Raw genomic sequence first — 20,839 nt, forward strand, 5'->3', positions numbered from 1 at the left:
TTTGTTTATTTGTTTCAAGACAGGGTTTCTCTGTATAACAGCCCTTACTGTTCTAGAACTCACTCTGTAGACCAGTCTGGTCTTGGACTCACAGAGATCCACCTACCTCTGCCTCCTGAGTGCTGGGATTAAAGGAGTGCACCACCACTCCTGGCTTAACTGCTTCTCTTGTAAGGACACTTGTAGATGTAACCAACCGTCTTATTAAATAAGAAACACAGAGCCAATGCAAAGACGAAAGCCAAGAGATCAGAGCTAAGAGCATTACCCGCCTGTTGCAGCTAGCCTCTTCAGCCAAGAGACCTCTCCGAAAGAGACCTACTTCCTGTCTGTCTTTATATAGACTTTCTGTTCGGCCTTCTCATTGGTTGTAAAACCAACCACATGACTGCCTCGTCACTGCCTGTCTGTATAGACCTCCAGGTCTTCTATGGTTGGTATTGAGATTAAAGGCATGTGTCTCCAATGCTGGCTGTATCCTTGAACACACAGAGATCTACCTAGCTCTGCCTACCAAGTGCTGGGATTAAAGGCGTGCACCACCAATGCCCAGCTTTTGCTATGGGTCTAATAGCTCTGACCCCTGGCAACTTTATTTATTAACATACAATTAAAATCACATTTCAGTACAAGTAAAATACCACCATAGACACTCATCAGGGAACTTAAAGCAAGGCCTGCTCCTATGTCCTCTGCTTGCCTGTGGCTCACTGCCACCCCCATGGAGCCCTTTCTTACTTACAACAGCTGTCTTGGTCTCTGACTTTTGACTCCAGTCTGCTTACAATCTGTCTAGACCTTTCATCACTGTGGCAGATCACTGATGGAGTTGAAAGGAGAAAATATTAATTTGGGTCTATGGTTTTTGAGTTCGTCATGGTTGTCTGGATGCATAGTTTTGGGTCTGAGGTGAGGCAGAACAACATGGGGTAGAACACATGGCAGAGGCCCTCTGCTCACCTAGACAGCAGAGAAAGCCAGAATGGGCCAGATAGACCCTTCAAGGGCACGTCACCATCAGCCCACTTCCTCTAACCAGACCCTATCTTCCACAGCTCTGCTACTTTCAATCTGTCAACCTAGAAGAATCTTAATGAAGTCGGAACCCTCCAAATCTAGTCTAGTCCAGTCTAATCATGTCTGGAAACACTCTCACAGACATACTCAGAGACGTCCTTCACTGACCTAGGTGTCTCTCAGTCCATTCAGGTTGACAAGATTAACCATCATAGGTTTTGGCCTAAACTCACCATTGACTTCCCTGTTTCTCATGACCAGGACATATGTCTCTTGCAGAGGGAACCTTTCTTTGCTAGGGTCTTCCTTGTGTCCCTTCTGTGACTTGTAAGCCAGAAATCACCTTGTTCTATTGGACTTTCTCACATCCTTGGTGGTTTATATGCTCTGAAAACAGTTCTATGATTAGTTCTCTCACTGTTGTGACAAAATGCCTGAGAAAAGAGACCTTAGCAAGGAGGGTTATGTCTGCTCCCAGTCAGGGTGCAGGCTGTCCTTAGTTAGGAAGGAGGTTGTGTCTGCTCCCAGTCAGGGTGCAGGCTGTCCTTAGTTAGGAAGGAGGTTGTGTCTGCTCCCGGTCAGGGTGCATGCTGTCCTTAGTTAGGAAGGAGGTTGTGTCTGCTCCCGGTCAGGGTGCAGGCTGTCCTTAGTTAGGAAGGAGGTTGTGTCTGCTCCCGGTCAGGGTGCAGGCTGTCCTTAGTTAGGAAGGAGGTTGTGTCTGCTCCCGGTCAGGGTGCAGGCTGCCGTGCTGGAAGGGCATAGTGGCAGTCAGGAGACATGGATGCTGGTACTCTGCTAGCTCTCTTTTTATTCAGTCCAGACACCCAGCCCGTGGAAGGGGTGCCACCCATGTTCATGGTGGGGCCTTCTGCTCTCAGTTAAAACTCCCTTGAAACTCCCTCACAGACATGGCTTTTCTCCTAGGTCATTCTACGTGCTGTCAGGTTGACAGTCAAGGTCAGCTGTTACGGGGGGTGACCTCGTTCTTTGGGAGGGTGGAGGCTCAGGACAGGTCCTGAGCATCTAGACAGTGTGTTCCATAAGCTCACTGTGACCTGGCAGAGACCTGGGGTTCCAGGGTCTGGCACTCAGCCTTGAGACCACAGACCCTGAAGCCCCAGGTCAGCGGGGGAGCCAGGTGACAAAGATGTAAGAGCTTGTTAAGGGCACTGGGGATATCTACATCTGCCTAGGGGTCATTGAGCTCTTTGCGGGGAATGGCCACAAACTCAACCTCTGGGTTTCATAGTTACAGTCAAGGTAGTCTCCAGGGACCAGGCCTGGGTCAGAGCCACTTCAGTCTCTGCTTCCATGAGCCTTTTATTTCAGAATCCTTGGTTCTTTCAGATGCCCTCCTCCCTGCAAGGGTAGCAAACTAATCAGTTTACACTCACTGTTAGTCTTATGAATTCTAATAACCCTAGTAAGGGTTCTGTATTGACCTTTGACCCTGAGGTATTAGACAGTAAACTTCTGCCTAACCTCCTGTGATTGCTCTTCCCTCACCAACCTCAAGGGTATCCAAGTACTGTGTCCTGCCGGCTGCTGACTAACCGTCTCTACTTACTCCTAATTCTCCTCACCTGGATGGTTGGTGAACCACAACGTGAGCACAGAGCAGCAGTGCTGCTGGCTTATAGCCCATGCTCCAGGACAGACAGTATGTGTCTGTCTGTCTGTCTTTCACAGTAGCACCCAGGTGGACATGCTCTTTCCCATTCCCACCAGAAACACACAAGAGTTAATTTAGGACTGTCAGACTTAAATGACATGTTACATGGCTCACAAATTTTAGATGTAAGATTTGAAGCATCTTAACAAACTAAGAAACAAAACCCTCAAACCCAGAACAAAGTGTACTTGCAGAACATTGTAGGCCATCTTTCTGGGGCCACTCTCAAATCTATTCCCCCAGGTATCCCACACTATCACCAAAATTAGATTTGCTTTTTTTAAACTGTGCATAAGCAGAATGAAAATATACCTGCCTGGGACTGGGGAGATGCTTCAGTGGATATAGTATTTGCTGTGCAAGGTTGACAACCAGAGATTGGAAACCCCAAACGTACATAAAACCTGTAAGTGTAGTGGCTACCTGTAGTCCCTGCACTTGGGAGGCAGAGCAAAAAAGCCTAGTTCAGGGTAGCTAAATAGATTAGCTAGAATGGTAGCTCTAGGGTTCGTGGGAGACATTGTCTTAATCAGTTAAAAATGGAGCACAATCAAGAAGATATGATACCAACTTAGGGCCTCCATGCATGAGCACCTACGTGTGTACATCCACATATTTGCACCAGGCACCCAATAACTGCATATATTTACACACACGGACCTTTGTGTTGTCTTTTGCTGGGTACCGTTCACTTGGTTCTTTCCATCTAGTTGCAGTCTTCCATCTCCTATCTTTATCTTTTACTGGTTGTCTGTTGCTGCCTGAAGGTTTTGGAAATGCTAAATAAGGCTGCCAGATGGATTGTGGGTGTATGAGGAAGCCAAAGCAGGCTTAGGCCTGGGAGTTTCAGCTGGAAAAGCCTCTCTGAATTTGTAGAAATGCCTCTTGACACACGATAGCAGAATTATCTGTGTTCTTCCTAACCTGCTGTAAGGTAGCTGGAAACCAGCTCGCAGGGTGTGCAAAAGGGAGTGTTGTGCTGTTGTGGCAGGTCCTGGGAGTTGCCGTGATGTGTGCAGTGCAGCTGATTCAGGCCTGGGACAGCCTTGTCTCTGGACATTGCCAGCTATGCTTTGCAGGTTCTTAAAGTGGGCATGTGTTCAGCTGGTGTAAGCTCAGTGGTAGTGTGCCTGTTAACATGCTTTTGGCCTCAGGTAACAGAAAATCCAGCCCCCCCCCCAAAAAAAACCCTGGTTACACAGTGGAGTTTTATTTTATCATATAGTTGCTATGGCAGCAAGTGGCTCTCAAGTGACGGGAGCAAAATGCTTACCTCAGTCTCTCTCTCACACGAGAGATGCTGTGCTTCTGGCTACCACATGGAGTTCAACTCAGGAAGGAAGAGGAAGGGCAGTGAAAGGCTTCCACTTATGGCTGCCTGCCCAGACCTGTGTGACAGGTCATTTGTATGTAAGGGAAGCCTGGAAAGCAATTATCTGGGGGTAAGGTGGTAGAATAAAAGGGTTGGTTGGGGCAGGGTGGGAAGAGCAGATAAAAGCACTTGCCATACAAGCCTGATCACTTGAGTTCAATCCCCAGTGTCCAGGTGGAAGGAGAAAACTGATTCCTGAAGGTCCTCTGACCTCCATACATACATGTCACTCAGACATGACACACACAGTCATAATGAATAAGGAGAATTGGCCAGACGGCTCATCAGGTAAACACACCACCACACCTGAAGACCTGAGCTCCATCCCCAGGATTCCATGGTAGAAGGAGAGAGCCAGCTCATGGCAGGTTGTCCTCTGATTATGGTCAGTGATGGGCTCACACACATAAATAATTTACATTTTTAATAAGGTAAGAAATACTTCTTTTGGCCGGACATGGTGGCACACGCCTTTAATCCCAGCACTCAGGAGGCAGAGGCAGGCGGATCTCTGTGAGTTCGAGGCCAGCCTGGTCTACAGAGTGAGTTCCAGGATAGGCTCCAAAGCTACACAGAGAAACCCTGTCTCAAAAAACCAAAAACAAACAAACAAACAAAAAACCCAAAAAAGAAATACTTCTTTTTAAAAGGTGGAGCAGGGCAGCTGGAGAGATAACTCAGCTGCTCTTCCAAAGGACTAGGTTCAATTCCCAGCACCCACATGGTAGCACATAACTTTCTGTAACTCCAGTCCCAGGGGATCTGATGCCCTCTTCTGGCTTCTGCTGGTGCTAGGCATGCATGAAGTACACAGACATACATGCAGGGAACCACTCACATAAAATAGAAATAAATAATTGTAAAGGGGGTTGGTGGTTATTGGGTTGCCCCATGGCAGCATCTCTCACCCACAGTAAGGTCCTGTGAGGCAGGCAAGACATGGTTTCCCCCAAGCTTTATAAATATGATGGTTTTTTAACTGCTATGTAACATCTGACAAACACAGCAGATCTTTCTTGAGTGGATGAAACACAGTATGACATTCTGAAAGTCAGACTGTGTAGGCTCCATGGTCTCTGGCATTTTCACTGTGTCCAGACCTGCCAGGTTACTGCATAAAGCATGTTTCCAGCTTTGAAATGGATCATGAACGGACCTCCTGACCAGCGTGTTCTATCTCATTTGTTCCTCAGGGCATTCAGTTCCTAATTGAGAATGACCTGCTTCAGAGCTCCCCAGAGGATGTCGCCCAGTTTCTGTACAAAGGAGAGGGCCTGAACAAGACTGTCATTGGAGACTACCTGGGTGAGAGGTAAGCTGAGGATGCTCTCACAGCTCTTGGGATACAGACTATAGGGGCAGAGAAGTGCTGCCCCAGTGTGATTGGGGATCCTCGTGAGGATAAGGTAGTGGGACACCTGGGGCATTTGGGATCTTACCACACCAAAGGTTAAAGTGGACCAAAGACCTAAATAGAAGAATTAAAGTATTACATACTTAAGAGAGAGTGTAGGGTGAACTGAATCTTGGTGATCTGGAGTGACACAGGGATTTCTTAGATGGAGCAGCAGAAACACACACAACAACAGAAAGAGAAGGTGACTGAGGGTCAGGCAGGGTCTGTGTCCCATTGGAACCTTCTCCCAGTCACCAGTGTCACTCCTTCCTGGCCTGTAAAAGCACTGCCTTCTGCAGGTTGGCCCAGAAATATCCCAGACTTCTTGGGGTGTTTTCCCTGTCACTTGAGGTGACTTTCCCCACCTCAGCTAAAGGTCCATCTTCTGGTGGTTTTGCTTTGCTTGGCTTTGTTGATTTTTGAGATCAGGTCTTGCTGTGTAGCCGAGGCTGGCCTCACACTTAACAGCGATCTTCTCCCTTCTAAGGGCTTCTTCCTCTAAGGGCTGGGGTATAGAAGTGTGCCACCATTCCCGAAAGGCCGTCTACTGTGTTTAGCTGAGGCTAGGCAGGAAGACTAAGTCAGCAGGTGCCAAGAAGGGAGTGCTGTTTAAAGCGGAACATTGCCCAAGCAGAGCAGTTCTATTCCTAGCTTTTCATTAAAAATATTTGATCTAAAGTGGAACATTCTCCAGCTCATTCAGGGAGGTTAGTACTACCTGATAGCAAAACCAGACATTGGCTAGCCAAGAAAGCCACAAACAAGTATCTGTTATGACTGACTATAGTAATGAATTTTTAAAAATAAATTAGCAAATCAGACTCAGCAGTGTATGAAGATTATGTGCCAAATGGTTTCACATGTGCCCTTACAGTCTCTAATGGCCATTTATTTTTGTTCAGTCACTCATTTATTTGTTGACTGCTGGCATTTCTAGCCCAGGGCAGTTATTTCAGTTTATAAGTCAGTTAAAGAGCTTTAGTGATGCTTGGTGGTAGAGTGCTTGCTTAGCATGCGCAAGGCCCTGACAATAAACCTAGCCAGGACACGTGCTGAGCTATGAGAGTGAACAAGCAAGCTTAGTAAGGTCACAGGAGTCAAGTTCAGTATGCCACGGCCAGTTGTTTCTGTCCAGTTGTATCTCAGTGAGCAAACTGAAGTAGTTCTATCTATTGGAGCACTGAAAAGAAGTAGGAGTGAGTCTCACAGAAGACACATAGATAGCCTGCAAACTGAAACAGTGAGACCAGTGAAAAGATCTAAACAGATGGAATCTGTCCCATGCTGATGGATTGGGAAGCAGGCTTGCTGTGGGCAGTACTCTCCACCTTGATAGTTAGATCTGATACACCAACAAAATCCCACTTGACCTCTTTGCAAAAGTCAGCAAGCTAATAATGGGATTCATGTGGAAGGTTCCTCTTCAAAAAACCACTTTATGGTTATAAAATAAAATTAAAATTGTACTAATCAATACAGTGCAATACTGGCGTAAAAAATAGATGTGTAGAAGATCATAGGGGCTGGATGGAGAGGTAGCCCAGCAGGTAATAGCATTTTGATGCTCTGCTGAGGTCATTCTCAGTACCCACATCTGGTGGCTTACAACCGCCTGTAACTCCAGCTCCAGGGGGTCTGATGATGTCCTCTTCCAACTATTGCTGTGCCTGAATTCACATGTACATTCTCCCTACCCCTGCCATATATACACATAAATAAACATAAATATAACAAGTAGTCTAGAAGATGATAGAATGAAATTGAGAATCCAGGAATGAACACCTATATTTACTGTAAAATGATTTTTAACATATATTGCAAGACACTTGAGTGGGGAAGGAATGACCCCAGCAGTTGATGTCAGATGACATCTGTGAGAGACAACATTGTGCTCCTCCTAACACAGAGGTTAATATGGATCCAAGACATGAATGTGAAGCCATGAAAATTGTCATGATCCTGTTATTGCAAGGGTTTCTTAGATCTAGTGCCTAAAGCCCAAGCAATTGAAGAAAGTGAGGTAAACTGAACATCACAAAAATTTAAAACATTGTACATGTTTGTTTATTTGTATGTATGCACATGTGTAAGTGATAGCTTGTTAACCTGTGGGAGTTGGTTCTCTGTTTCCACCATATGGGTTCCAGAATCAAGCTCAGGTTGTCAAGCTTTGTATCAAGTGCCTTTACTTGCTGAGTCAATTCACCACCCCCAAATTATTTTTTGCTTTAGACAATACTCTAAAGAAAGAGGGGAGAAAAAGTAAAAGAAAAAAGCTGAGCAGTGGTGGCACAGGCCTTTGATCCTAGCACTTGGGAAAGCAGAGGCAGGTGGATCTCTGTGAGTTAAAGGCCAGCTTAGTCTACAGAGTGAGTTCCAGGACTACACAGAGAAACCTCATCTTGAAAACCAAAAAATAAAAAAAATAAAAGAAAGAGAAGCAGCCCCTCTCATTGAAGAGGACCATTTGAAAATCTTACTTGACATCTGATTAGGACACAGCTAGCATCTATAAAGAAGTCTAGCAGGTTGAGCAGCCCCAATCCCAAATCCTAAATGCTGTAGAGATGGGAGTCTGCCTGACATTGCCTCTGGCATCCACCACTCCCTGGGGTTCTGGCAGCTGATGTGGTCACAGGCCTTGTCCCTAGTTGTGGCCCTAACCTAGCTGCCAATGCTGCTCCTTCCACACTAACAGCAGAGGAGTGTGCATGTGTAGACACACCTGGCCCAAGTGTGCCTGATGCTGAGCCACTTTGTTACTTTAGTGAATCATCTGATAGGTGTGGTGTCACACAAGCATGGCCTCAAGCCAGCCTCTCCTCTCTGCCAGGACAGGCCTTGCATTGCCTCCTGAGAAGGTCTCATCATGCCCCCTTCTGGGGACACAGGCTAAGGAACCATCAAGGGCCCTGGAGACAACGGCACCCCATCTTCCCCAATGCTGTTTCTAAGCTCCCGCCTTTTAACTTGAAACTTCCATGTAAGGGGAGGTGTCCTGTGGGGAGACAACACTAAGCTATGGCCACTGCTTACAATGTGTCTAGTGCTTGTGTGGGACAGATTGTGGCCTTCAGGCCAGGCCTGGTCATTCCCCAAGGATGGTGAATCCTAGCTGTACCCTGTGAGGTTGTAGGTATATTACCCTCCTACAACCCATGGTGGGTGCCAGTCCTCTGATAGGGCAAATGGACCCTATCATTGCACTCTAAGAGTGTCCTCAGAGCACATGGTGAGCAGGCCTGTTGCAGAATTTTAGCCAAAATCTAGTGAAACACACTGATACAGCATTTTTCTTTTTATTGCTAATTAAATAAAAAAATTGCCTTTTATTGTATTTTCATGCTTTACATTTAAAAACCAATGGTTTATGCCAGTAATCCCAGTACTCATGAGGCTGAGGCCGGAGGATTTTAATGAGTTCCCTATATTGTAGTTCCTGGGTTATGTAGTGAGTCCCATGCCAGTCTGAGCTACATAATGAAACCCGATCCCCACCCCCCAAAAAACAAAACAAAACAAAAATCCCTAATATGATGTATTATTGGTCCCCCACCCCCCAAATTTCCTTTCTCCAGTGCATTTTATGGCTATGACCTGAGAATGTTGCTTCTTATTTTCTCACACTCAAAACCCCATTGTGACGCAGAGACTTAGTAAACCTTGCTCGGGCTATTTTGAAGGTTCCAGAATGTGTATAAGGCCCGGGCCTTATTTGTCTGTGTGAGTACTTTAGAGCTGGCCTTCAAGATGAGTTGAGGGTATTGGTCAGTTCCTTCCCAACTCATACCCATTAGGAAGTGCTCTCCAGAGAGCCTCTCAGGTATCCTTTGCATTGAATCTGAAAACTGCTGGGCATGGACACATGCCTGTAATCCTGGCATTTGGGAGTGGAGGCAGGAGGATCCTGAGTTCCAGGCTTTCTGCAACTTAATGAGACTCTGCCTCGAAGAAAAAAACGAATAAAAATTCTAAAACAAATTTACAGTGAAGAGCATGGTTGCTTGTCATCAGCTACCATTACCTGCAAAGGCCTGTCATGGGTATGTATGCCTGCTCTCCAGGTAACTCAGGTGAAATGTGCTTGCCTTGTTTCTCTTCTTTCCTAGGGATGATTTTAATATCAAAGTTCTCCAGGCTTTTGTTGAGCTTCATGAGTTCGCTGATCTCAATCTTGTCCAGGCCTTAAGGTGAGTGGTTGCCTCACAGCATGTATAGACATATGGGAAGGCTGGAGTGGCAGTAGCCATTGAGTCTCTCCAAGTGACTCTGATGGACCCCCGCCCAGTCCCCCAAACAGCCCTGTAGTTCTGGCAGGTCCACCTCTGCATTCTCTCCTCTGTGACACTCAGCAGCCCTGGGTGGAACCAGACTTGCTCAGGGATGGACTGCATGCTTGCCTCACTATGGCCACTACTTCTGCACCTTCTCAGTTTCTTTGTTGTCCTTCGTTCTGGGTTCCCTGCACTTGCTGTTCCCTTACTTGTTCCTGTAATACAATGACCTGATGAGAAGTGACTTGAGGTTCTATCTGGATTTGAGGGTGCAGTCTGTCATGATGGGGATGGTATAGCAGCTGCCTAACGTATACATGTAGATAATAAAAGATATTGACAGGTTTGTAGAAAGAAAGCTGAAGTGAGAAATAAATAAATAATAAATAAATAAAATGAAGCTCTCCATAGAGCTTTATTAGGAGAGGTCCAGGCTCCCAGGCATGATGGGGCTTTGAAGTAGAAGAACCACCATGTATATATAGCATGATAGGATCCTAAAAGGAAAGAGACAGATCCTCCAGTCTGAGAATGGAAGGAGTTTCTTGCTCTTAAAGGTTTCGTGGAGATGGGAGGTAGGAGGGAAAGTTCTGGTCCATGGAATGATGCCATCCGCGTTCAGGGCAGGTCTTCCCCATTTAAACCATTCTGGAAACACCCTCAGAGACAGACCCAAGGGTTTGTTTCCATGGTGATTCTATATCCAGTCAAGTTGATAATGTAGGTTAACCACCACAGCTTGTATGTGCTTTCTCCCCATGCTGTGCTTGGGGCAGCCTCATTGTCTCCCGGGCCTATTGTCACTAGATTTAGCCTCAGGCCCCAAGCATATGGGTATGCCAAGGAGGATGTAGATTGAACCATCAGATGCCATTCTGTGGTCTCTGTCTTGTCCTAGGAAAGCCACTGTCACTGTCACATATGTGAGCGAAGGGGGATGGTCCTCAGTGCTCAGTGCTGTTCTGGTGCCCATAGTATGCTCTTGGGATTACCACTCTAGTTGCTGGGTCTGCAGTCTTGAGCAGATGGCATCTTGTCTTCTGTGATGGCATGGCATTTGGACTGGGTCTTCACCCTGGTGTATAGGAAGAGGTAACAAGGACTGGCCTGGTGGAGTCACCCCAGCCTGTTCCAGGCTAAGCCTACATAGCCGGCCTTGTCTGGTCGTGTCTTCATACCTTCTCCTCCTGCCTCGGGTTGTTCACACAGCCTTACTTCAGCTGCAGACTGGAGTGTTGGCAGCCTTTGGTTGTGGCCTTTCGGACACTACTCAGCAGTTCAGCCTGGGCTGAAATGCTGTCAGAAAAGCCATACAGGAGTCTTGCAGATCTGGTTAGCTGATTTTAGGTTCAGTTTTGGAGAACTATATAGCCAGAGAAAGGATCAGACCTGATGATCCTGGAAAGTCAGTCCATGGCATAGCCGTCACCACTGTGGTTCCGTTCTTTGCCACTCTGTATCTGCCTTACAGTCAGAGGGCAAAGTCTGAGGTGACCTCTCCACCAGACCAAGGAGAGTGAGTAGCTGCTGCCTACCTAGGGTTTGCTCCAGTGGGTTCTGTCTTAGCTGTGCCCATCCTGTAGCACTCTTTCCTCGCTTCCCTGGATCTAATCAGGGATGCAAGTGGGACATGCTCAGAAGGGTGCAGAGTCCACTGCTGGGGCATTGCTAATGCCTGTTTCATTGCTTGTTGATAGAAGCTGGTTGCTATAGTAATAAAGTGTGAGGCTGGGTAAGAGGTCCTCAGACTAGGGGGTGGAAGGTGGTCCTGGTGGGTTCAGAACTGAGGAGGGTGCTCTGATGGAGCAGGTGGGCGGGGGAGGGAAGGAGAGCATGTCTGTGGTGCTTTGCTGACCATGTTGAGCACAATGAGAAAGTGTCAGAGATGGGCCTGTCTCTAGTGGCTGTCTTGAAAGTGGGAATAGGACATCAGTCTGTGATGCTATTGAGCCAGGATCTGGCAGAGTGGGTGGCTGATTGTGACAGGAATCCCCCTGGGAATGGGGGCAGTGGCAAGGAGGAGGGAGTGGTGGACAGGCCTAGAAGAAGCAGTCCCACTTCACAGGCCTGCGTAGGAGGAAGAGCCCAGGGAGGAGAACTGGTCCTCCCTTGTGGCACTGTTCTAGCTGTGTCTCAAGACCCCAAACAGCCCAGAAGATTGCCGGCGGCCTGTCAATCTGACACACTGAGCCGTTGCTGCATGGCTGTCCCTGAGCAGCTGGGTATGTGCCTCACTGGCCAGGGTGACTCTAGAAGGCAGAACAGCCATCAGCTCTCCCCTGGTACTTAAGGCAGGCAGACGGGGAGTGCTGGTGGGTGCCTTGTGGAGTGTGCCAGTGAAGCAGGAAGGAGGTGGAGATGGAGACGGGAGCTCCAGTGTCCCATAGGACATCCAGGGGAGACTTGAGTGGGGGAGGAACTTGTGAGGACAGGGACATCTGTGTGCTCGGGCAGGAGTGACACAGAGCAGACTGTGGCTGTGGCCTGGAAGATGTAGGTGGGTGCTGGCTGCTGACTCTGACCTGGCCTTGTGAAGAGTTCTGAGAGGAGCGGATCCTTTATCCTGTCACAACTGTAGCAGCCTCGGGGATAGAGTGGGCCCTGGTGATCACCTGGGACATGTCGGAGGCGGGTAACGGGGTGCAGAACATGCTGGGATCCTGTTCAGGTTTGAGGCATCTGCAGCAGATCTTGAAGAATTGTTTGTAATTACACAAGAGGAACAGTCAACAGTCTTCAGTTGTTGAATAGGAGGAAACCAGCTGACTTCTTGGTAGTTCTGGGCACTCAGACTGAGCAGGCCGTGTTCTTGCTGTGGTATGGGGCAGGAACTACGGGGGCCTGGTCACATCTCTTCTCCCAGGGTTACTCAGTGTAGTGTCCTCTCTCTACAGGCAGTTTCTATGGAGCTTCAGACTTCCTGGAGAGGCGCAGAAGATCGACCGCATGATGGAGGCTTTTGCATCACGATACTGCCTGTGCAACCCTGGGGTCTTCCAGTCCACAGGTCAGTAGCCTGCCATGTCCCTGAGTTGAGATGCCCTGTCCCACCCATAGCTCTCACACCCCTACTGCCTCCACAGGGCACAAGCCCTCAACGTGAGCAGACCGTTTTGCCAGGGAGGCAGCATAGGCAACACTCGTGGGCCCATTGTCCATGTGGAAAAGCGGGCCGAGCCTCAAGCTTCCCCTCTGTGGCTTGTTGTAGACACGTGCTACGTGCTGTCCTTCGCCATCATCATGCTCAACACCAGCTTGCACAACCACAATGTGCGAGACAAGCCTACTGCCGAGCGCTTCATCACCATGAACCGTGGCATCAACGAGGGTGGGGACCTTCCTGAGGAACTGCTGAGGGTGAGTCCATAGGCCGCTTCCCAGTTGTATTTCTTTTCTGTTGCTCTGGTAAAATATCCTGACAAATACAACTTTAAGGGAGGAAGACTTTATTCAACTTACAAAGTCTAGGTTACAGTCTGTCATTGTGGGGAAGTCAAGGCAGGAACTTAAAGCACCTAGTCAAATCCAGTCAAGAGCCAAGAGAGAAAGAATGCATACATGCTTAGCATTGCTCAACTCACAGCCTGTTTTTGTCACTCATTGAGACTTCCTTCTCAGGTGATTCTACATTGTGCCATGCTGACAATTAGACTAACCATCATCGTCTCCTTCCTTGTCATCATTTGTGGGGTTTCTTATGTGCGTGCATGTGTATGTGCGTGCGTGCGTGTGTGCGTGCGTGCGTGCGTGTGTGTGTGGGGGGGGTTGAGGTCAGTGTTGGGTTTCTCCCTCAATCATTTTTGGCATGTGGAGGTCAGAGAACACCTTAATGGAGTTGGTTCTCTCCTTTCACATGTGCATGAGTTCTGCAAATGGAACCTGACGCTGCCAGGCTTGTGTGCCCAAGTGCCTTTACCTGCTGAGCCTTCTCACCATGGCCAGGTGTTTGTGGTTGTTGTTGGTGGTTTTTGGTGACAGGATCTCTCACTGTAAGTCCCAAGGGTCCTCCTGGCTCTATCTCTAAGATGACGGGCACAAACTACCAAACCTAGGTTCTTAACGTTTATATAGACACTGGGCATCTCAAGTCGGGTCTTCACGCTTGCAGGAAGCACTTCACCAACTCACCCATCTCCTAACCTCTTAAGTTATTTTTAAATCTTCAAATACTCTTAATCCAGTGAAAATCAGTAATGGCTGGTTTGTTGATTTCAAAGGTGCCTTCCAAGTGTCTCCTTAATCGCCTGGTCTCTCGGGCTGTGTGGCAATCCTGTGCAGGAGGGAGGAAGGATGGTCACTTCTCTTTACAGCACCTGATCGGCTCTTCTCCTTCCTTACAGAACTTATATGAAAGTATCAAGAACGAGCCGTTTAAGATCCCGGAAGACGATGGGAATGATTTGACACACACATTCTTCAACCCAGACCGTGAAGGCTGGCTGCTGAAGCTGGGTGAGCCTGGTAGGGTGGGACCTGCGCCCGCACCCCTCAGCCCACAGCAGCAGCTCCCGAGGGCTTCTTGCCCTGCTCCTTCCTTGGAGCCACAACCCCCAACTACAAGGCATAAAGATTAAAAAGAAAAATGCAGTCAAGCCAGAGCCCACTCTGGGCAGCCACACATCCCAGCACTAGTGGCTGTGTCACTGAGTTGTGGCCTTCCAGAGTGGGCCATGCTTGCAGCATCCACTGCAAGACCCATCCCAGAAAGCTACTGAGTTAGTATCCATGTGAACCCAGGTAGTTCTCTGCCTGAGAAGCAAGTGCCTTTATCTCCAGAACCTGTGTGCTTTCTCGTGCTTTGGCGTGACTGTGATTCTGACGAGTGGTTTAAATGTGCCTTCTTGTTGTTTTCCTTCTGCCTGTGGCTCCCACCTTTCTGTTCTGTGACGGGCTGTCCCTGCTTGTCCTGCGTTAGGAGGTAGGTACCCAGTGGCTTCCTCCCCTCCCCAGCGGCTCATTCTCTCCCCCACGTTGGTCTGTGTGAAGCTCCGGTCTGTGGTTGCCATTCATCTGATCCATTTGGCTTTGGACTTGGCTGGGGCAGCATCACGCAGGTGTAGTGTGTGTGATACCCACCCATCAGGGCAGGGCCCAGCGCACCTAGGACCAGAAGCACATGGGGAAACTGTGTGAGAACAAGCTTGCCCCCCATCTTCAGGGTCCTGCAGCAGTGAGGAAGCTGGTAACCAGCCTGTCCTTACAGTGCCACCCCCACACCACTACCCAACAATGTGTGTATCTGTACAAAGACTTCCTTATTGGAAACTTAATCGTTTCCTGCATTTGGAACAATTGAGATTTTTAGGCTTCATTTTGACTCTAGGGGGGGATGAAAGTATCATAGATCAACAGTAAAGCCTGTGACATGTGACAGCACCCTGTCCAGGTAATATTATTGCTGTGTAATAACAAAGACATGAGGGATAGAATTCTGATGATTTTTTTTTTTTTTTTTTTTTGAGCTGAAGACCAAACCCAGGGCCTTGCGCCTGCTAGGCAAGCGCTCTACCACTGAGCTAAATCCGCCTGCTAGGCAAGCGCTCTACCACTGAGCTAAATCCCCAACCCCTCTGATGTTGTTTTTAAAAATATGGATCAAGGGAGGATGGGCTGTGACATGGAGACATGTGACAGGTATAGCTTACGGGGTTCTCCTGAGGTCTGCTGTCTCCCTGTGGAACCTTGGTCTTCACCGTTGCTCTCTGGCTTTGCTCTCACTGTGTCAAAGTTTAGAAATGTTCTCAATGTTAGCCTTAAAATCTAGTACCATAACCTTGAACTTGGACACCTGAGTGACTTAGATATACACACCGAGCCCCTCAGGTCACACTGTGCTTGTGGACTTGGACTAGAGAGAAGAGGAAGAGTGCTTCCCGAGCCACTGGCAGTTGACCAGGAGCCCCTTGAGGGATGGTTGGCACTACCAGCTCCCTGGCAGTTCGTGTGGCTTCTGCCGCTAGAGAGGCCAGTCCTCGAATGAAAATGAATGAATAAAACCAAGACACAGGCCAGCTCGTGCTTTCTAACCCACGAACTAAGTGTGCAGAGCACTTGACCTGTTGCTCTGGGCCTTGACCAGTGCAGCCAGAAGCAGGGACCTAAGGTCCACCTTTGCTGTCGGTGCTGGCACTATGGTCTCCCTCACACCAGCAGCCACCGGGTCCACTCTGCTCGTGGTAAAGTCTGAGGCCAAATCCATGATGACATGAGGCACTATCCGTAGGTCGCACCCCACCCAGTAAGCTGGTGCACACAATAGCTTGCACTGGCCTTTCCCAAGTGCCTGGTGCCCGTGGGCACTTCTGCCCATTGCTTCCCTCAGTTGTGTGCAAGAGCCCAGACCTATCATTTGCCACAGCCAGCTGGTACTTCTCCAAAAGTGTCAAGAGGATGGAAGGCATGCTGGAAGCATTCTGCTGTCGTCGGGGGCTGTGTACAATGTTGGATTTTAGCCATTCATGTTAAAAACATAGGATGTAGTTAGCGTTGAATTATCATGGGAGAAAAAGTATATGTGGGCATGCATGTATCTGTGTGTTTATTTGCATGTACAGCCATGTGTGTCCACCTACACATGCTTGGTAATAGCAATGAAAGTATAAAAACATCAAAGTGTTTGGGAGCACAGCTCCTGTGCACAGGGCTGAATGCAGGATTCATGAGTGGAGGGCACCCCGCCACCTTGTAGCAGAATCTGCTGTGACTTCAGGTTTGGGACACTACCCTTGCTAGGCCTGCATCTGAACAGAATGGGATCCCTGCTGGGCAGCCTAGAGCCCAGCTGACCCTGCTCAGTGTAGGTGCCTGACTGTGGGAGCAGTGGGATGTCCAGGGTACAGAGCCAAGGCCCTCTATCCTCACAAATACCCCTTCTGGGCAGTGTGACCCCATGCCTGGCAGGCCAGGGGGCTTGAGGCCGAGCAAAGCACAGAAGGGCCCGACAGCCACAATGGGAGCACAGAGGAGGGGCAGGCACTTGGCAGGGGCTGCTGCCACAGAGACCTGGAGCAGCTCTGCCAACGGGGAGCCCATGGCTAGGGAGGGAGAAGGGAGGATTTGGCCAGTTACTTTCCAAGTACTCTTCAGACTGTTGTTGGGAAGATGGCGGCCGGCCTGGGGCCGGAAGCACCAGTGTAGCTGGGAACACTGCAGTGTAAGTCTCAGAGGGAAGGAAGGGCAACACACGGTGGTGGTGGGTGCCTGAGTTGCAAGCTTGCTCTTACCTGATTCTGTCACCACCTTGGCCTGGGAGAGTAGAGTACCTGAGAGAAGCTAGTGTGGCTAGATCTTGGCGTACCTTTCTCTGCTCCCCCTCTCTGGAGGTGTTTGGGAAAAGAGAGGCTAAACTGAGTTTCTTCTGGGCCCCTGCAGACACGGGGCTTCCCATAGATCCCTAGTTTACTGTGTGTAATGACGTGAGACAGGCCCTGAGTGAGGGAAGTGAGGAAGCTGTGATGTGGGGAGTAGGGGTTCAGGTCAGCTATCAGGAAAGATGGTGGGAGAAAGAGGTATTACTCCAGGCTGGAGAAGCCTAAGGGTAGGCCCTTAGGGCAAGAAGGTGTGCGGTGTGGAGAGGGGGTTGGGGCTGGCCCAACATCCCACTGTACTTTGGTGATTCCCTCTCTACCTTGCTGACTCCCTCCTCTGTCAGGGTAAAATTCCCTCCCCTATTCCTACTGTATTTAGTTCTTTGTAACTGGAAGCCCCATTAGGAGCCTGGAAAGTTCCTCCCTCACCGGGCACTGTCTGTGCCTCCTGCAGCCTAGCTGCACTTCCCAGCACCCTGCACTGGCCTGCAGGGTGTAGGAGGCTGCAACTGCAGCCCTGAGGCACACTTCCCACCTCCTGGCCTGTTGTAGAGAAAGCCAAACCAGTTCCTCTGTATTGCCATTGTTAGTTCCAGGAGCCCACAGGACAGGGAGGGCCAAATCTTACCTGGAACCCTTGGTAGCACCTGAATTTGTTACCACAAGCAGCTTTTCCTTTTTTTTTTCCTTCACATTTCTTGTCAAAAGCAAAAGCTGTCAGTAGAAATAATTTTGACTGACAGTAACAAATAAGTTAGGGCAGAAGGGTTACTTTCCATAGAAAAGAGCAGATAGAGATAGCCGTGTGTGTGTGTGTGTGTGTGTGTGTGTGTGTGTGTGTGTGTGTGTGTGTGTGTGTGTATGTACGTACGTACACATGTGCTCTAGATCTTGTTAAAAGATTAATTCAATCTAATAATTCCCTGGGCCAAGAGTAATTGACTTTGATGGATCCCAGGGCTGCTCAAAGTCCCAGTAATGAGATAACTGCCCTGACGTAACGGGATTAAGCCTGGACAGACCTGGGTGAGCTGGCACTGACTTCATCGTGTTCATTTCATGGGGGAAAATTACGCTCATCCATTACAACTAACTTTTCCAGGAAGCAGATTTGAAAGTGTGTGTGACCTAGGGTGACCCTGGGTGGCCATGGAGAGAGGGCACCTGCGTGGGCCCCGGGTGGGGGGTGCATGGGGGCCCCAGCCCTGCACCCAGCCATCCTGGATGGTCAGGCCTCATGGCTTGCCCTGGACTTTCTAACTGGGGTCGGTATGGGATGGTTTGAAGAGGAAGCAAGCCCAGTCTGAGCTTGGCTCCTTTGACAGGGCAGTGATGTGGTGCTAAGGGGATTCTGGGATCCTCTCTGGACCCTTGGGCTCCAACTGCATGAACACCTGCTTCACAGGACTCTTCTGCTCCTAGGGGGACGTGTGAAGACCTGGAAACGGCGCTGGTTCATCCTCACAGATAACTGCCTCTACTACTTTGAGTACACTACGGTAAGTGAGGCTGCATTACCTTCTCCAGAGTCCTGGGAGCCTCAGTCTGTCAGGCCTTGCCTCACACATCTGTCTTCTAGGACAAGGAGCCCAGGGGGATCATCCCGCTGGAGAACCTCAGCATCAGGGAGGTGGAGGACCCTCGGAAACCGGTACGAGGTTTCCCTGTGCCTGCGTCTTTCCACTCCAGATCTTTGCAGCCTCCCCTTCTCCCTGCCCCTGTGACGGCTCTCTTCTCTCTACCAGAACTGCTTTGAACTGTACAACCCCAGTCACAAAGGGCAGGTCATCAAAGCCTGCAAGACAGAGGCAGATGGCCGTGTGGTGGAGGGGAACCATGTTGTATACCGGATCTCCGCCCCTAGCCCCGAGGAGAAGGAAGAGTGGATGAAGTCTATCAAGTGAGTGAGGACAGCCAGGCTGCTCAGTCCCGTGGGAAGCGGGAGTGTTGTGTGCACATATGTACATGTCGGATCCCTGTCCTCATTGTGTCAGGATTGACCTTTGTCAGAAACTCGAAGATTAGCCTGGTCACCCCAGACCTACACCTGCTGCTTGTTTTGTGCCTGTCGGGTGGTGGGACTGGGCATCCAGACCTTGCTGCATTCACAACCCACTTCTCTTCCTTTCTTCCCCAGAGCAAGCATCAGTAGGGACCCATTCTATGACATGTTGGCCACAAGGAAAAGGAGGATTGCCAATAAGAAATAGGTAAATGCCAAGACCCAGACGCCACAGCAGATGCACCGGCTACTCACAGGCAGCAGGACGAGGGGAGTGTGCTGCCCATGGGTCCTCCAGAACAGCTAGCCAAGGCCCAAGCCCTCAAAGCCTTGTGCTGTCCTCGGGGATGTTGGTCAGCTGTGTTTCCTTCCTGCCACTGTCCTGGGTTGACCTTTGGGGACCCTTGTCAGAACAGCACCTGGTGACACGGCCTCAGGGCCTGCACAGCCCACAGGGACTCCTTTTCTGGAGCCAGAGCCTCATCCACACCATGCCACACCTGCTCTTTCGGGCAGCACTAGCTGTTCTAGAAGTCGCTGTTTTATATCAAAATGGGAAAGGAAAACCTACCATTTTTTTATCCAGAATTTTTCTCAGATATATAGGATTATAGCTTTTATATGCCTTTTTATATTCTGAAAATTATAATGAAAGATACTTAATTTCTAACAGTAGTATTTTTAGAATGGCAGCTATAAACTTAACTCCTGGACACAAGTCTATACTGTGCACTGAAAACAGTCTATATATGCAGCCCCCAAGCACTTGAGTGGAAGCAGTTCGGCCTGATGTGGCAGGCAGGGCACAGGCAGCCACTCTGGGTGATGAGGCACTGGGCTAACCATGAAGACCAGTATGCTTGAGAGACTCCAGGTGGGGCTAACTGCCACTTCCCCTCACGTACTTCTGTAGAGATGAATCACTAAAATACGGTTATGGCTCGCGATGTTTAGCCTGTCAGTGTCGAGGCCTGGGCGATAAGAGTCCTCTCCCTGGAAACAGGCTGTTGACGTGTTTACCACACGAATCTCTTGTCTGACCTTCACACATGACAGCTCCACGTGGTCCATCTGCACGTGGCTCATGTTGGCTTCGGTACTTTTTGTTCCTTGCTGTTTCAAACTTTTGGTTAAGTGCTCACCGACATAGTAATCAGAGGCGATATTTTAATGTAGTGACTAGGCATAAGCAGCCAGAAGTAACTCACCTATCCTCTGGTAGTGCCAGTTCTCCGACATTTTCCCCTTTTGAGGAGGGGGAAAAACTGAAGGTGGCACTTAGGGAACCTATGGCAATAGAACCCTATATATACCCGGGTGTGATTTCAGGGTACTGTGTGCTTAGGCTGAGACAGGGACAGGGTAAGGTGGTAGGGCCTTTTCTGTTGCACCTTTGGGGAGGCCCATTCATAATTTGGAGGACCCTCTTGAGGCTGCATGTGGCTTGTTTGGAAAATGGCCTTCCCTGCCAAAGTGCTTGCCTGCTCTGTCTGAACAGACACACCTGGAGCTTGCATCCCGAGGGTCCTTGAAAACCTTCAACCAAATGCACTTAGACATGACTTTTCTGTGGGCTGTCTTGAGGCTCTTTGCCTCAGAGGTAGCTTTCACATAAGATTTTGGGGATGATGGTCAAGGCCAAAACTCCCTCATGTACCAGACTGATCACTTTTTGGGTTATTCCCATGCTTTTAGGCTTTTACTTTTACTAATACCTCAAATCTGAAACCTTTGTTTGAGCTGCCTGGCTGGTGTGTATGCAGCTTAGCTTCCAGTCTTCCATGATCCCTACCCCACGG

At 49.0% G+C, this 20,839-nt stretch overlaps 1 protein-coding gene across 1 annotated transcript in view; it reads left to right on the plus strand.

Moving 5' to 3' along the window:
• The window catches only part of Cyth3 (cytohesin 3), a 95,082-nt gene extending 75,379 nt beyond the window's left edge, over positions 1-19,703 (plus strand). Inside the window, exons 5-13 of the mRNA XM_052754380.1 lie at positions 5,255-5,373; positions 9,567-9,647; positions 12,626-12,738; positions 12,940-13,088; positions 14,072-14,183; positions 18,461-18,537; positions 18,618-18,689; positions 18,784-18,938; positions 19,176-19,703. Of these exons, the coding sequence (XP_052610340.1) occupies positions 5,255-5,373; positions 9,567-9,647; positions 12,626-12,738; positions 12,940-13,088; positions 14,072-14,183; positions 18,461-18,537; positions 18,618-18,689; positions 18,784-18,938; positions 19,176-19,248 (951 nt within the window). The 3' untranslated portion in view covers positions 19,249-19,703. The remainder of the gene's footprint in view (positions 1-5,254; positions 5,374-9,566; positions 9,648-12,625; positions 12,739-12,939; positions 13,089-14,071; positions 14,184-18,460; positions 18,538-18,617; positions 18,690-18,783; positions 18,939-19,175) is intronic.
• The last annotated feature ends 1,136 nt before the right edge of the window (positions 19,704-20,839 follow it).

Source organism: Peromyscus californicus, unplaced genomic scaffold (genome assembly GCF_007827085.1).
Source record: "Peromyscus californicus insignis strain IS unplaced genomic scaffold, ASM782708v3 Scaffold_2__1_contigs__length_46816999, whole genome shotgun sequence".
In the NCBI taxonomy this organism is placed as follows: Eukaryota; Metazoa; Chordata; class Mammalia; order Rodentia; family Cricetidae; genus Peromyscus; species Peromyscus californicus.